Genomic DNA, 13619 nt, shown 5'->3' with positions numbered 1-13619 from the left:
GACAGACAAAAGAGAGACGAAAACTTAAGCACTGCATTTGAGTTTACTCGTGTGAAGAGGTGCACATGTTCATCTGTGAGTGCACACGAGCTGATCTGTTAGTCATTCATTGAGGTGACTCGGTTCGTAGGAATGTGCACCTGCAGTCATGTACAGATGTCAACACACATATAATCATTAGGTACTAGGAACAGCCACAAGTCATACAAGATCTAGAGATGATTAAAACTCATGAAGGCTCTGCTGAGACAACTCTGCTCATGTTTAAACCATTAGGCGGCAGTTCAAACGGGGTGATATTGCATTCTGGAGTGAGATGTGCATGTGCTGATGGTGGGAAGATCAATTCTCCCTCCCTGCTTTGTCTTTCCACTCGACACAAGAAGGCATGCGAGGCCACTCCAGGGAGACACATTGTTCTTACAGCGTTAGACTTGGGCCGCTCTGCCTCTGAGAGATAAACGAGGGCACTATCCGCTGCCAAACCCACCTTAAGATGTTTTACAGTGCATTATGGTTTTCAGCTGAATTTTGCGCTAAATGCAATGCTTATTTTCCGGGCACTGCCAACTGAATAAGATGTATTTTTTTCTTTCTTTTTATTATAGCTGGTTGAACCTGTCACATCGCAGCAGGATAAGACAGATAGGACTTCTCCCAACACCAAAAGATATAATTATGTGCTTGGCTGTGGCTGCAAGTGGATTGAAAAGAGCACGCACTGAACTAACCCTCAAGTGGACTCCCACAGCAACTCCAGTTGATGTATGCAGTAAATATAGTATAGTGACATGAAAGTGTTGGAGTGAATGAGCAGCTTCTGGAGGTCTGAGTGTTTAAGGGTCTTATTAGAGAGGATACCTAAGCCCTGTGATCAGCACTATGCTGACCGAACACCTTATTATGATTCCTCAGCATAATCTCAGTCCAGTGAGACTTAGGCTCTTCATCCCATATTAACCCTGCTTGCTCTTCATCATTGCCTATTATACTATTATGCTATAAACAAGCAGTAGTATGTTATTGAGGTCATGACATATTTTGATTAGAGATGCACCAATCAACTGGCCAGTCAAAAAAAGTCAACTTTTAGAATTTACAGTGTAGTTCTTCAAAAGAAAGAAAATCGAAATCGGCCAAAATCTGAAACAGCAGGTCAGACTTTTAAAAAGTCAGAATCGGCTTACTTTCAATCGGTGCATCTCTATTTTTTCTTTCTACATCTAATGATTTAATTACGTATGCATGACACATTGCATCGAGTGGTCTGAGGTGTATAAAAACCTGGTTCTGTGCTAAAAAAAAAAATCCCTTCGGACAACATTCTTGGCCTCACCTCCTTTGCCACCCCAAGCTGAGCTTAGTGAGAGGTCCGCTCAGGGAAACAGCAAAAGGGAGGTGGAGGAGAGTTACAAAACAACCCCACGTGAGAAACTAATTAAGTTTTTTTTTTCTCCCTCTGATTTGTAGTTTTGATTCTACCTGTCCAATAAGCTCCCTATAAACCCAGGAGGGGCAGGCCCTGACCCTACTCTAATCCCACTGTCTGGATCTGCCTGTGCAGCTTTGTCTGACGTAGACACAAATCAAAAAAGCTGCAACAGAAAGAGCACTGAGTGGTGCTGAAAAATTCATGGGAATGGAAGCAGAGGAAAGAATGACAGGAAGCCGGGGAAGTCATGAGACACCTTTGAGAATATTACTCTCTTTTTACAGGCTTGCTATAAAACTGTGAAAGTTATTTTAGAAGCAGAGGCCAGTCTTTTCTTTGTAACTGTGCCTTTTCAACACTTGAACATCTCAAAGAGTGGCATTCTCCATCATTCGTGAGAGTGTGGAGGACATGACTGTGTCTTAGAGATAAATAAATAAACTCAATGGACTACATTTACCCTATGAGGACACTGAATGCGACTAAGAAACTATTTGTTCAATGTCTTTAAAAAGAAACGATTCTCTGTTCTGTAAAGACACTGTAAATTATACGGTCATGCTACGAAGGGAAACCCCCCGCACTGGCTTACTGAAGAAACACTGTTGTTTAGTCAAGAGAGGAAGACACATGACAAACTATTCATGATATCAGCTACAAAAAAAGACGCTGAGAAACTGTGGGTGCAAAGGTTGTGAATGAGACACTATGGGGAGATAGTAAGACAAGAGATTTAAATGGAGGAAAAGCAGGGAAAAAGTGCAGCGAAATGAAGAGGAAGAGGGATGTCAGAGTGACATCCTGCAGCCTCTGGGTCTGTCCACGGACCCTCTATCTGGACACTAGAGACCCAGATGCTATGACAAGCTAAAAGAGCAAAACAGGCCTAGGGGGGATAGATAATTCCCCTTCATACGGTTGGAAATCCCCTTACTCTCTCTGGGTTTTTTGCAACAAAAAACCGAGCTGAAAATCAAAACTGATAACTAAAAATGTGACCTAGGGCTTCCTGTATTTAGCAGCCAGTGCAGCAACACGGATTGTGTGCACATGAAAATATACTCTAAAAAAGGTCACCGTGCCTTTGAGCAGCCCTCTGGTTTTGGTTTTCCACTCCAGTTCCCTCAGCTGGACTTCCGTGACACCATGACAGACTTTTTTAGAACGTACTTTTTTTTCCAGCTGGGTAGTTTTCTCCCTGCTTTATGGATTTAATGGGCTTGATTCACTGTTATCCGTGAATCATGCGCTGCAGGTTCACCCGCTCTTCCAAATCACTTATAACTGCAAGGAAGAAAGTGACTTCAACGTTTAAGAATAGTGTGTGGTGGACCAATCTATTGTAAGTTGGTTTAAAAGAGAGAAATAGGCCTGTAATGATAGAGAGAGTACGACTTTGTTCCATAAAAAGGACTCATTCAGTCACGTTTTGCACTTCTGGCGAGCCTTTGGGTGTATCTATATTTACCCAGCGATGACCTCAGCTCTTGCAGAATAGAGGATGCAGAGGAAACTCGCTGCTTAATTTCTTGTCAGCCAGTGTTTCTGTTTTCCTTTACAGAATCCATGTCTAAAGTATATGTTTGATTTTAAAGGACAGAAATGGGGAGAATCACAAGATGTTGTGGACAAAATGCAGATAAAGACCTAGAAAACAAACAGCGGCTATGGAAAGAGCACAAGTGACTCACCGATTTTCTTTCCGTCTTGAGCTCCTGCAGGTAGCGTGTAAGCTCGGCGATGATCTGAGATGTCAGGTTCTCTGCTATGACCTCGTGTTGACCCGCGTAGTCGTTTAACTCATTAAGTGTCGTCAGGAAGGCTCGACAGAAGGTGTACCTGGGGCGACACAGGAAGTGATGTCAGAGGAAAGATGGTGTAGTGGCCAAAGTGGTCATTTGGTTCAGAAATAGCAGTAATGGTTTGGATTTGGTTTGGAACAGATCTGTGGAGGAATAGTTTGACTGTAAAATACAAGGCTAAAGCTAGCATCTGGTTGGCTTAGCTTAGCATAAAGGAAGCAGGTAGCCTGGCCTTGTCTAACCAATTCAAAGTAATCCAAAATGATGTTTTCTTCCCCAGAAAATTAAAACCTTCACCTGCATTTTCCAAAAATGTTTCGAAAAAAATATTCCTTTAATTTATTTGTGTGTAAGATCCATTGACTTACTTGCTCTCATCCTCCTCCCGCGAGTTCTTCTTGGGTTGATACTTCTTTGATAAATTCCTGTGAGGACAAAGAGTTGAGCCTGGTCAGACATTTCTTACTGTATTTTTCTTAAAAGCACAGTCTGCAGACGGGTAGTGCACCATTCCCATTATGTTTCCCTGACGCTGCCCTTATGGACCTGCCAAAGGATCATCCAGTACACCATTCAATCCAGGAGAGTGCTTTCTGCTCCTACGTCCCCTTTCCTCTCTTCAGGTCATAAATCATCGCCCCCAGGAGTATGCATGCAGAACCAGTCACCAGAAACAAGCATGCTTTTCTAATGCAGCCTTTGCCCTTGTTTTGACTCTGGGTGCATGTTAGTGGCACAAGATGAGTGCAGTGTGAAGAGGAGAGGCAAAAATGTAATGTGTAGGGATGAAAGATGTCACTCGCTGTTGGTGAATGCGTACTATTATCCTTATGACAGTCATTCAATGTCCTTCTCTCAACCTAGCTTCTGTCGTGTTGCTTGACAGGCTACGATACATCATGTCACGTTTGTCTCATCGTGACACCGACACACTCCCGGCCCAATTGTGCTGATGCTCTCTTTGATCTCTTCTCTGTCAACAGGACATAATAACATGCACTATATTTGATGGATTTGGGTGCACATTGTGTACTTATGCCTTCAGGATCCTTTGACTAATTAAAGAGCTCTGTTGTTATGTGAAAAGCAACCAAGTGGTGCAAGAAGACAAAAAAGGCAGAAACAAACAACACAGGCTTCACTAGGGCTGCATGATATGGTCAAAAAGTCATATTGCGACTTGAAATATGTCAATCAGTGTTTTCAAAAGCTAAAGATGACATCCTCAAATGTCTTGTTTTGTCCACAACCCGAAGGTATTCAGTTTACTTTCATAGAGGAGGAGAGAAACCAGAACATATTCACAATTAATGGCTGCAGCTCTAATTTTGAATCAATGTAAATTGCTTTGAAAGAGCTGCTAACAGTCGGCCGTGGTCACTTCCCTTGCTGTGAGATTACAGCACTGTATTCACTGACGAAATCTGAATGCCTTCGCTTGTACATGATGTAAAAGGGTCATACAAAATTCCTGCTGAAATAAATAATGCACATGTAAAAAAAAAAATAACTACATGTAATGTGTGTCAGCGCTCCATCCAGCTCACCCTGCCAACATCCCCCACACCTCTCCTCCCTGGTGGTGTTTGCGCTGTTGCTAGGCAGATCTATCTGTCTATCTCTCTGCCTGTCATTCTCACCTCATCTCTAAGTATAGCGCCGCTTCCCGCTAACTCTCTCATTCACTCACAGCCAGATGTCATGTGTCAGATTGTATTTGTCCGCTCACCCTCAATAACATGTTTGACAAACTTGGCAAAATTAGGGTAGCAGTGAGCGCTTAATTAGGAGGATTAAACAAGCACTGTTGGCTGTATGTTTGTGTGTCTGGGTGCTAGATGATCCCACATGAGTGCATGACTGCTGCATACTGCTTGACACTGTAACCACAGTAAAGACAGACGCTTTTTCACCCTCACCCAGTCTCTCTTTTGTTAGCAGGACTTTATTCCCACTGTGTTATGGATTATGCCAGACTGGAATTTGGGGGAGGAGGAGGGGGAGGCATTAATGCATTGCCCTACGATGACTAGACTGAAGCATTGTGCATGTTTACACCAATGCAGTGGAAGAGGATTATTCATGGATTAGTGCAGTGTGTGGTTGGCAGGGTGATAGAAATGGTACAAAGTATTGTAATAGGCATAGATGACATTCAATTGGTGAGGAATGTAGGCTATTTGATTTAGTTTAGCAGACTTACTGTATCTGCTACTGTGTAATAACTCTTTAACCTCACTTACACACTTGGTGATCAATAATTTTACTACAACTCTGACTGACCCATTTCTGTCAGTTTGGGTGGATGATCTAACGTTTTTAGATAGGGATTGATCTTGATAGTGTCCACAATCTACTTTTTAGTGAGGGAATAGTAGAGGTTGTGGTATTTAATGTCCCCTTTCTTCTGTTTCCAAACTTTACCTTACTTCATAGACCAGTCAATCCAGGCTACGTGAACAAACCAATACAGTGATGTAGCCAACAAGATGGCTAGGCTAATTGGACGCATTACTTAACAAATTGTAAGTAATGCAACGTGAGCTAGAGTTAGCTGCATGCCAACTGCTAACTGCTGCTAACTATAGCTGCTGTTAGCTGGTTAGCTCAGTTAGCTGTGCAGTTACTGGTACGGACTGGAAACTCGGGTACCAGGGAAGTACTGGTGTTTACACCACTAGCACAGAAACCTGACTGGGACGGGCAGGTGCTAGCTGGTTAGCATGCTTACTTCAGAAGATATGTCTGTAATACAATACATAGACATCATCTTCATCCCCTATCTGTCTTAATAGCTTTTTGACTTGTTATAGCAGGGATAGCACAGAGCTCAAACTGACAAAACTAACATGACTGATCTGCTGAATACATTCTTGATTAACCATTTGGTCTATAAAATGTCAAATAATAGTGAAAAGTTAAGATTTTTCACAATAATGTCCCCTTAGAGCCGAATGTGATCCAATCAACATCCCGAAACCCGAATATATTTAATTCACTTTCACATAAAACAAAGAAAAAGCAGCAAATCCTCACAATTGAGAAGTTGGATGCAGGAAATGCGTAGCATTTTTGCGAGAGAAACGGCTTTAACCTTTCGTTGAAAATAGTTGATTATACTTCTGTCAATTAACTAACCGATAATCGGCTATAAATTTCATGACCTTTAATGTCTCAGTGAGCCATACCAGTAAGCAAAACCAGAGCTGTGAAATCTGCACAGTTATATGGAATGTCTATAAATACACCAAACTTGTTAACACATGTCAGAATGTCTGCAGTGAAAAGGCCTCTTACCTCTGTTAGGAAACATAAGAACAGAAGGAAAAATCTCCCCAACAACAAGGAAATACAAGGACTACTTCACAGGGGTCAATGCAATTACTTTATTGGATCTAACAGCGCTGCGTTTTTTTAGGTTTGCGCGTGCCCGTTAGATTAAACCTGATTTCATGAGCTAAGTTGATTACAATGGCTAATTAGTCCTGAGGTATGTTTAAGTAGCACCACGACACAAGACACAAGAGGCACAGTGTGTGGAGAACACAGGAAAACCCTATGACTCACACAATGCTGTCTCTGCATCCTAATTTCCTCATTTCAGTCCTTTTCTGACAAGTGTGTCATGGTGCATGTACATGCGTGCATTTGTGTGTGTGTGTGTTTGTGTGTGTCCTACTAGATAACAGGCCCAGTTTGACAGCAGGCCCTCTGTGTAAGCACACTGACTGAAAACATCCGCACCATCTGTGGAGCTGGAAGTTCTATGAAAGCCAACCTGCCGCTGCGAGATGAGTCTACCCCACCCCTTCTTTTGTCAAACATATTGTAGACAGATGCTGACTAATTGAGTTATTATTACGGGATACACTGTATGTGTTCAAATCTGTGGGTGCATATGTTTTTGGGCCACAATATTTGTAAAAACCACTGTTGAAATTTGGCTTTAAAGCAATGTATTTTGGACTAAATTAAGAATCAGGACTAAAGGTACATATAAAAGTTTTTTTCTCCATTTAAATCACAGCACATGCAACGCAAACTCTAAGTTCAGGCACACCAGTGCGACCAATGAAAATGTTTGGGTAGCACTTGACAGGTTTTTGGGGGCATGCTTGACCAAAACAGTTGCACCCTGGGGCCCTGAAAAATCTCAAACTTTTGCTGGTTATACCTTCTTAAATGTGAGGATTTATGGATTTTCTTTATCATAATAGTCTTTGGGTTTTCAACTGTTCAACTGTACAGAAAAGAAGCAATGAAGACGTCACTTTGGGCATTCTTTAACAATGTTTTGACTAATTGATTCATCGCACAATAAGAGTCCTATCTTATATGCATCTGACTTTAAGTGCAAAAACTTCATGGGTGCAGGGATATGCTGTAAGGTTAATGCTCGCATGTAAACACAGACTACTAGTCCTATTATCTCAAGCTGACTTAAGTCTAAAAAAGAGGAGTGGTACGGTCTGTAGAGGATCTGTTACCGGGGGTTGCAATCTGAATACTGGATTGGTATTGGCTAGTCAATATGAAATGGGGGGTTGGGGTCAATACTTAGAGCATTAGCCATATTGCCAGGCCTCTTTAAAGATGAGGATTGTGGATTTGTGGGGGTATCTCCTACTGTGTTGGGATGAAGGGGGGGCTTTAGGAGATGCATCCTCGCCACGCAAGGCTGCTCATGCTCCCATCACTGCCTTTGAAAATCAGTGACTGCACCAAAACAGAGTTTGTGTGGGGAGAATCAGAGGGGGGCGGGGCCTGCACTTGTGGTTGGAAGAAAAAAAGAAAAAAAAAAAATCTGGGTCAGACGTGGGGTTGATAATGCTGATACCTACGAGTCTCTATGGAAACACAAGCTCCACCCCATCCCCCCACAACCTGACTTCCTCTTGCCTGAAGCAGAAGCTAGCAACAACAACGGACAGCGTTTATGCACGAGGGAGAGAGAGGGAGGCAGACAGAGAGACTCTTTTCAGATTAAAAAAAAAAGAGAAAGATGGAGACATGCTCTTCAGGTCTGTTGATTTAGCTCTACACTTGCATTAAGCCATTACGCCTGCCTGAAGCGGACCATTCCTATGAAAATACGATGGTAATTAATGTAACACTAATGTACAGGTCCCCATATGGGAATTCTCATTTCTGTTTCCCCTTCCACAGGGAGGTCAGAGGTCACGGTCAGCTACACAACGAGCCTATAAGGATCCAGTCTCTTGTTTCAAGGACACTTTAGTAGGTCAAATCCTGCCGTTGAAGGGAAGGGGGGTTTCTTTATCGAAGCCATCTTGATGGAAATTGTCACCCCAATTACAGCCCAGCAACCCCAAATAAGGATCATGCGTCGGCTTCAGTACTCACCTAATTTGTTTTGCATAGTTGGTTTCAATCTCTGACCTCTCCTTGACAAATTTGGTGTACTTCTCCAGATACTCGATCCCCCACTGTGTATGCTTCTCCAAGTTGTCAAACTGATCCTGCAAGAAAGAAGAGGACGTATCGATTAGTGTTGTCAAAAATATCGATTCTCAATATAAATCGATTCTAAATGTTTGACACAGTTTCAGTACTCATGTTCTACATTATTGATACACCAGTGATAGCTGCACTCTCTCATTGTCTCTTCTCTCCGACAGTGAGTTGACACACAAACACATCAGGATTTCCGCCAGTGTAATGCAAGACTAGTCTTAACATCGCAGATTTTTTTTTAAATGTAATTTTACGATTTTTTTAAGGTGCAATATGTTACTAGTTTAGTTTAAAACACACAAAAAAACCTAAATCTATATGAATGTGAAGGAATCACAGTTTTAATGTTATGGGGTCTATGTATCCTGGTCCAAAGTTCCCATGGTAGAGGCATAAACACCTGGTACTCCAAGCTCACTGTCCCAACCAATAGATGCATGAGCTAACTAAGCTAACTAGCTAACAGCAGCAACAGTTTACAACAAGAATCCAGTATCGTGACAACACTAGTACTGATTAAATCATTCAAATGCAAGGGAAATAGCTATCTATCAAGTATACAGAAAACAGGAGGGGAAGTCAAAAGATAATGAAAGATTAAATCAACCTGATGAGCACATTATATTTCAAGTATTGTAGGACCTGAAACCTGAAAACCCTGAATTAAAATGTAATGCCAGTGTAGATCAAATTTATATCATATATTACCAAGTATCCATCTCAGTATTTGAGAAACAGATTCTTACAAATCATAAAAATTGTCTTCTTTAAATTTAACTTATACTTCGCCTCATTCGTTGCAGGAATATTGTACATCTGCCTCCCTTCAATCAAAGCAATCAGGCATATATGTGTCAGTCAATGTAGTTATTTTCAGCCACTGATCACACAAAAGCAACTGACCTACTCCCACCACCTCAATTGACCTTCAAAGGTGGCACCGCCAGCCTACAACTGATACTGTCCCCTTCAAGATGCAATCATTGTAAGCTAATTTCATCTTAAAGTGAGGTCTATCACAGAGGGTGAGTGCAGCTCATAGTAAAAACAGCCTGCACTACTGATAACCAAACACAGCTGTTGCAGCTGAACTCATTATTCATGATTTGTTCCTGACTTGTGAGGAAAAAATGAGCCTCAAGTTGGCTGAAGTCACGTCTTGAAATTCAGAGGAAGAGCAAACACACACACACACACAGCTGATAACTATTGACGGTCACATGGCTACTTCCGGACAACTTCTTACAGCGTGGGTGTCATTTTAAAGATAAACCGAAAAAGAAACAACCTTGGTGTGGCTCCAACAGTCCCCCATCCTCTCCTCTACCATGTCTGTAGTCTTCCTTAGTCCAGCTAATAGTTCCTCTAAGCATGTGAAGCATCAGCTCGAGGAAGTTCATCTGATCCTCCGAGAAATGAGTACTCAATGAGTGCTCAAAGCAGCTCTGCACAAAAATCATTTATATATCACAGGAAGCGGTTGTGGTGATGAAAAGTTTGAGACTAAGAGCCTACAGTCTTGTAGCGCTTTGAGGCATTTGAAAGTACAGCCGACAGACAACCAGACAATACACTATTGAAGCTTTATTATTGAAGTTGGATCATGTCGTATGAAGAGTGATAAAATCTCTCGAACACCTTTGAAGCAGCATTCGCAAATTAAACAACTCCCAATTGAAGCACTCAAGGACAACAATAGAGAGTACTTTGAGTGTGAGGGGACTTTCCAGTCTGCATTGTTTGTCAGTTTCAATGGCCAATCACTCATCAACGAGCCACTCAACAGAAGAATTGACAAGATAAAACCACCCAAAAATTGTAATTTCTACTGAAATACAGAGGAGATTCCTCAGCCTTATCTCTTGCCTTTGTTTTTCTCCCTCAGTTCCTCTGCCCTCACCACTCTTATATCCACTGTTTTTCTTGTTTCTAAAAGACACTTCCCTTTTCATTTGATACCTTAAGAGCACTCTCTGAGCTAAGTGCCAATTAAAGTAATCAAATACTTTATGATCCCTAGAAAGCACCAACCATTCTTGGAAGAAAACAGACAAGCACACGTCACTGCACCCACAAATGAACCCTCCTCCAACACACATAACTCAGATTACCCTTTTTTGCAGGGGCACCATCTTATCCAGTTTGTCTCCACGTGGAATTTGTACCCTTTTGAAATATCCAAATCCAGAAAATGTCCATCAAAGTCCAAAGCAGCACAGCAAAAGGCTGAGGTTAGGTTAGAGGAGGCCACCAGACCATTTCGCAGGTATTCCGAAGCGGAGCAAGAGCGTGCCTGGGTTGGGAACAATGTCCGCTGACCCCACTCCCACGCCGTAACAAAGAAAAATGCACAGTTGCAGCAAGTAATTTCCGATTGTCTGGAAGAAGAATCCAAAAGAAGAGCAGGGGGGGAACCGATGCAGCACCGGCTCGCTCACACACAAACACACTCTGAATCTGAGGCCACGGCTGCCCACAGCATTCAGGCTTAATGCTCCATCAGGCGTAAGGTGGAATAAGTGGGATGAGAGAGGAGGATAGTGAGAGAGAGAGCGGAAAAACAGAGAGGAGAGGAGGGGAGGGGGGGTTGAAAGGAGCAGAAATGACAGAAGAGGCGGGATTACATGGGAGGGGATTAGATTTAGGGGGGGACTATCCTGCTCTGCTGGGACCTCATGAACTCTTGGAACTCTTTGTTTTACCTAATCGTAAAAATCAATTAAAATATATATAATATATAACAAATATGATCTGTTATATGATGAGTCACTCTGAACTAATGAATGTTGGCTTTGAAGAGGCAGCTGCTCGAGCTAAATGGAAAAGTCATCAACAAAGCAGCTTCAATAGAAAGAGCAGATTAATAAATTATGAATCGCAGTGAGGGAAATATCGAGAGACAACAACACATTATGTGAAAGTGTGTCAGACAAGTGCACACAGTCTTGTAGCCTCCACGCTCCATTTCATCAACCCTGAGAAACATCCTGTGCATTTTATACATTTTGTCAATGATGTGGCATAGGCTAGGGCTGAATAATTCATTGAATTATTATCGAAGTCGCAATATGGCCAAGTGCGATGTCAAAATAAAGGTAACAACTGTAGTGCTGCAGAGGTGACCTGACCAATGAATTTTGTCCTCAAGATGTAAGGAAACACATTTTTTTTGGTACAGACCCCAACAAATGTCACATCATCATGATTTAAATTTAAATTTTTCAGTGAAAAGGGGAAACTGTGACGCAAAAGTGATCATTCTCACTAATTGTGAATCATATCGCAAGTGTTGTTTCTGTCGAAATAATCTCAATATGAAAGTAAAGCAGACCAACATGTGTAGTGAGAGAGAATTGGTCAATCGACAGGCAAGTGACCAGCAACATAAAACAAACCATTTGAATCTGTGAGCACACACTGACATTTTTCTAACATCTAATAGGCCAAACGATTAATTGTTAACAGACAAAACAATCAGCAGATGAATCAATACTGAAATAGTTATTATTGTCCAAATAATGGGAGTTATATATTTTTTCCCATTTAGCACAATCTGTGAAATTAAAGCCAGTAAATAGAGCTGATAATACAAAGCCAAACTGCTTTCATAGACTTGACAAGTGCAGTATCTACACAGTGATACAAGTGTGTAGATACTGCAGCATGTTGTTGTCACGCTCATGACGTCAAAATGCTACACCTAGGTAGAGCCACGTGGTGTAGACTAGAAAGCCAAACATGTCGGTGTGGGCAGACATCTTAGCCTTTCTTACCCTCAGGTGTGCAGAAACTACAGGTTATGAACTTCTTTTCAAAATAGAAAAATGTGATATTATTGGTTATGTTATCCCTGCCATGAGAAGTCTGATTGTCCGATGTAGAGATCGATGTAAAGAAAAAATGATTTCCCTGTACAAACTGTGAAGCAGCAGTGTGAATAATAGATGTGACCGCTCTGATTCTTCTGGTAAAACACTTTTCATTTACCTGACTCTGTAAAATGTAACCACTTTCCTGTTAGTTAAAGCTGACATTTGCACATGCAAATTATACAGTGTCACAGTTGGCTGGACAATAACTACACTCATATTCAACCCTGCAGAGGAATTTTAGTAAAGCCTCCTTCTATGGCCCCCGAACTAAAGACTAATAACTCCTGCTCCGACTCTTCCGTTCTGTCATCTGCGGCCTCTGACACCTGACCTTGTTCCTGCAGGAGGGGAAAAGTGGGGGATCCCTTCAGGAGACGAACCCGCCCTGCTCTGCTTGTTATTTCAGGACACAGTCCCGCTCGCTGTGATGCATGTACTATTGTGGTAGTACAAGAAAGAAAATAAATAGAGCTGCGTAGCTAAATATTTTATGATAGTCCAGGAAATGGGGAACAGGTTCAAACAGAGAACAAAGGAGACCCTCAACAGTTACTAAATATATGTAGGTTGTACATGTGCTGTAAGAAAACAAACACATGCTTGTTTAAGGATCAGCCTCCTGACCTCCAACCCCTTTCCAACCGGTGATGGAGATTATGGTGCAGTTTAATGTATTAGACTGCCAGTTAATCTGAACTAATGCACATTATTTAGCTACCATTACAGATCAGATCACGTGAGCTCACCCACACTGAGGGCCCATTGACCTGCATCCCTACAACACTGAGGTTTTCTCTCTTTCCTCTTCTCTACAGCCTGGAATATAAATACCAGCTGATTTATTGCACTAAAACATTTCACTGTGAAAGCCATCTGCAGTATGTGAAAACAATTAAATATTCATAACTTCCCTTCCTTTCTGTTCATAGCTTATCAAGTGTGAAATACATCTTAAGACTGTTAGGTCTTTGTATTCTTTATGGTGATTCTTGACACCAAATGCAATGACTAACTACCAACATGGAAGCAGGTACAGTC

General features: G+C 41.7%; 1 protein-coding gene across 3 annotated transcripts in view; it reads right to left on the bottom strand.

Moving 5' to 3' along the window:
* Positions 1-13619, bottom strand: part of fnbp1b (formin binding protein 1b) — a 69684-nt gene that overhangs the window by 37971 nt on the left and 18094 nt on the right. For 2 of the 3 annotated variants that reach the window (XM_073477691.1, XM_073477692.1), the window contains exons 1-4: positions 9998-10039; positions 8599-8714; positions 3603-3659; positions 3124-3271 (exon numbers count right to left, since the gene is read on the bottom strand). In XM_073477691.1, the coding sequence (XP_073333792.1) occupies positions 3124-3271; positions 3603-3659; positions 8599-8714; positions 9998-10039 (363 nt within the window). Of the gene's footprint in view, positions 1-3123; positions 3272-3602; positions 3660-8598; positions 8715-9997; positions 10040-13619 lie in introns of those variants that run through there. The other variant, XM_073477693.1, reaches the window with a different exon arrangement.

Source organism: Pagrus major, chromosome 12 (assembly GCF_040436345.1).
Source record: "Pagrus major chromosome 12, Pma_NU_1.0".
NCBI classification, from domain to species: domain Eukaryota; kingdom Metazoa; phylum Chordata; class Actinopteri; order Spariformes; family Sparidae; genus Pagrus; species Pagrus major.
The sequence above is the reverse complement of the archived record's forward strand: the minus strand, read 5'-3'. Positions and strand labels throughout refer to the sequence as shown.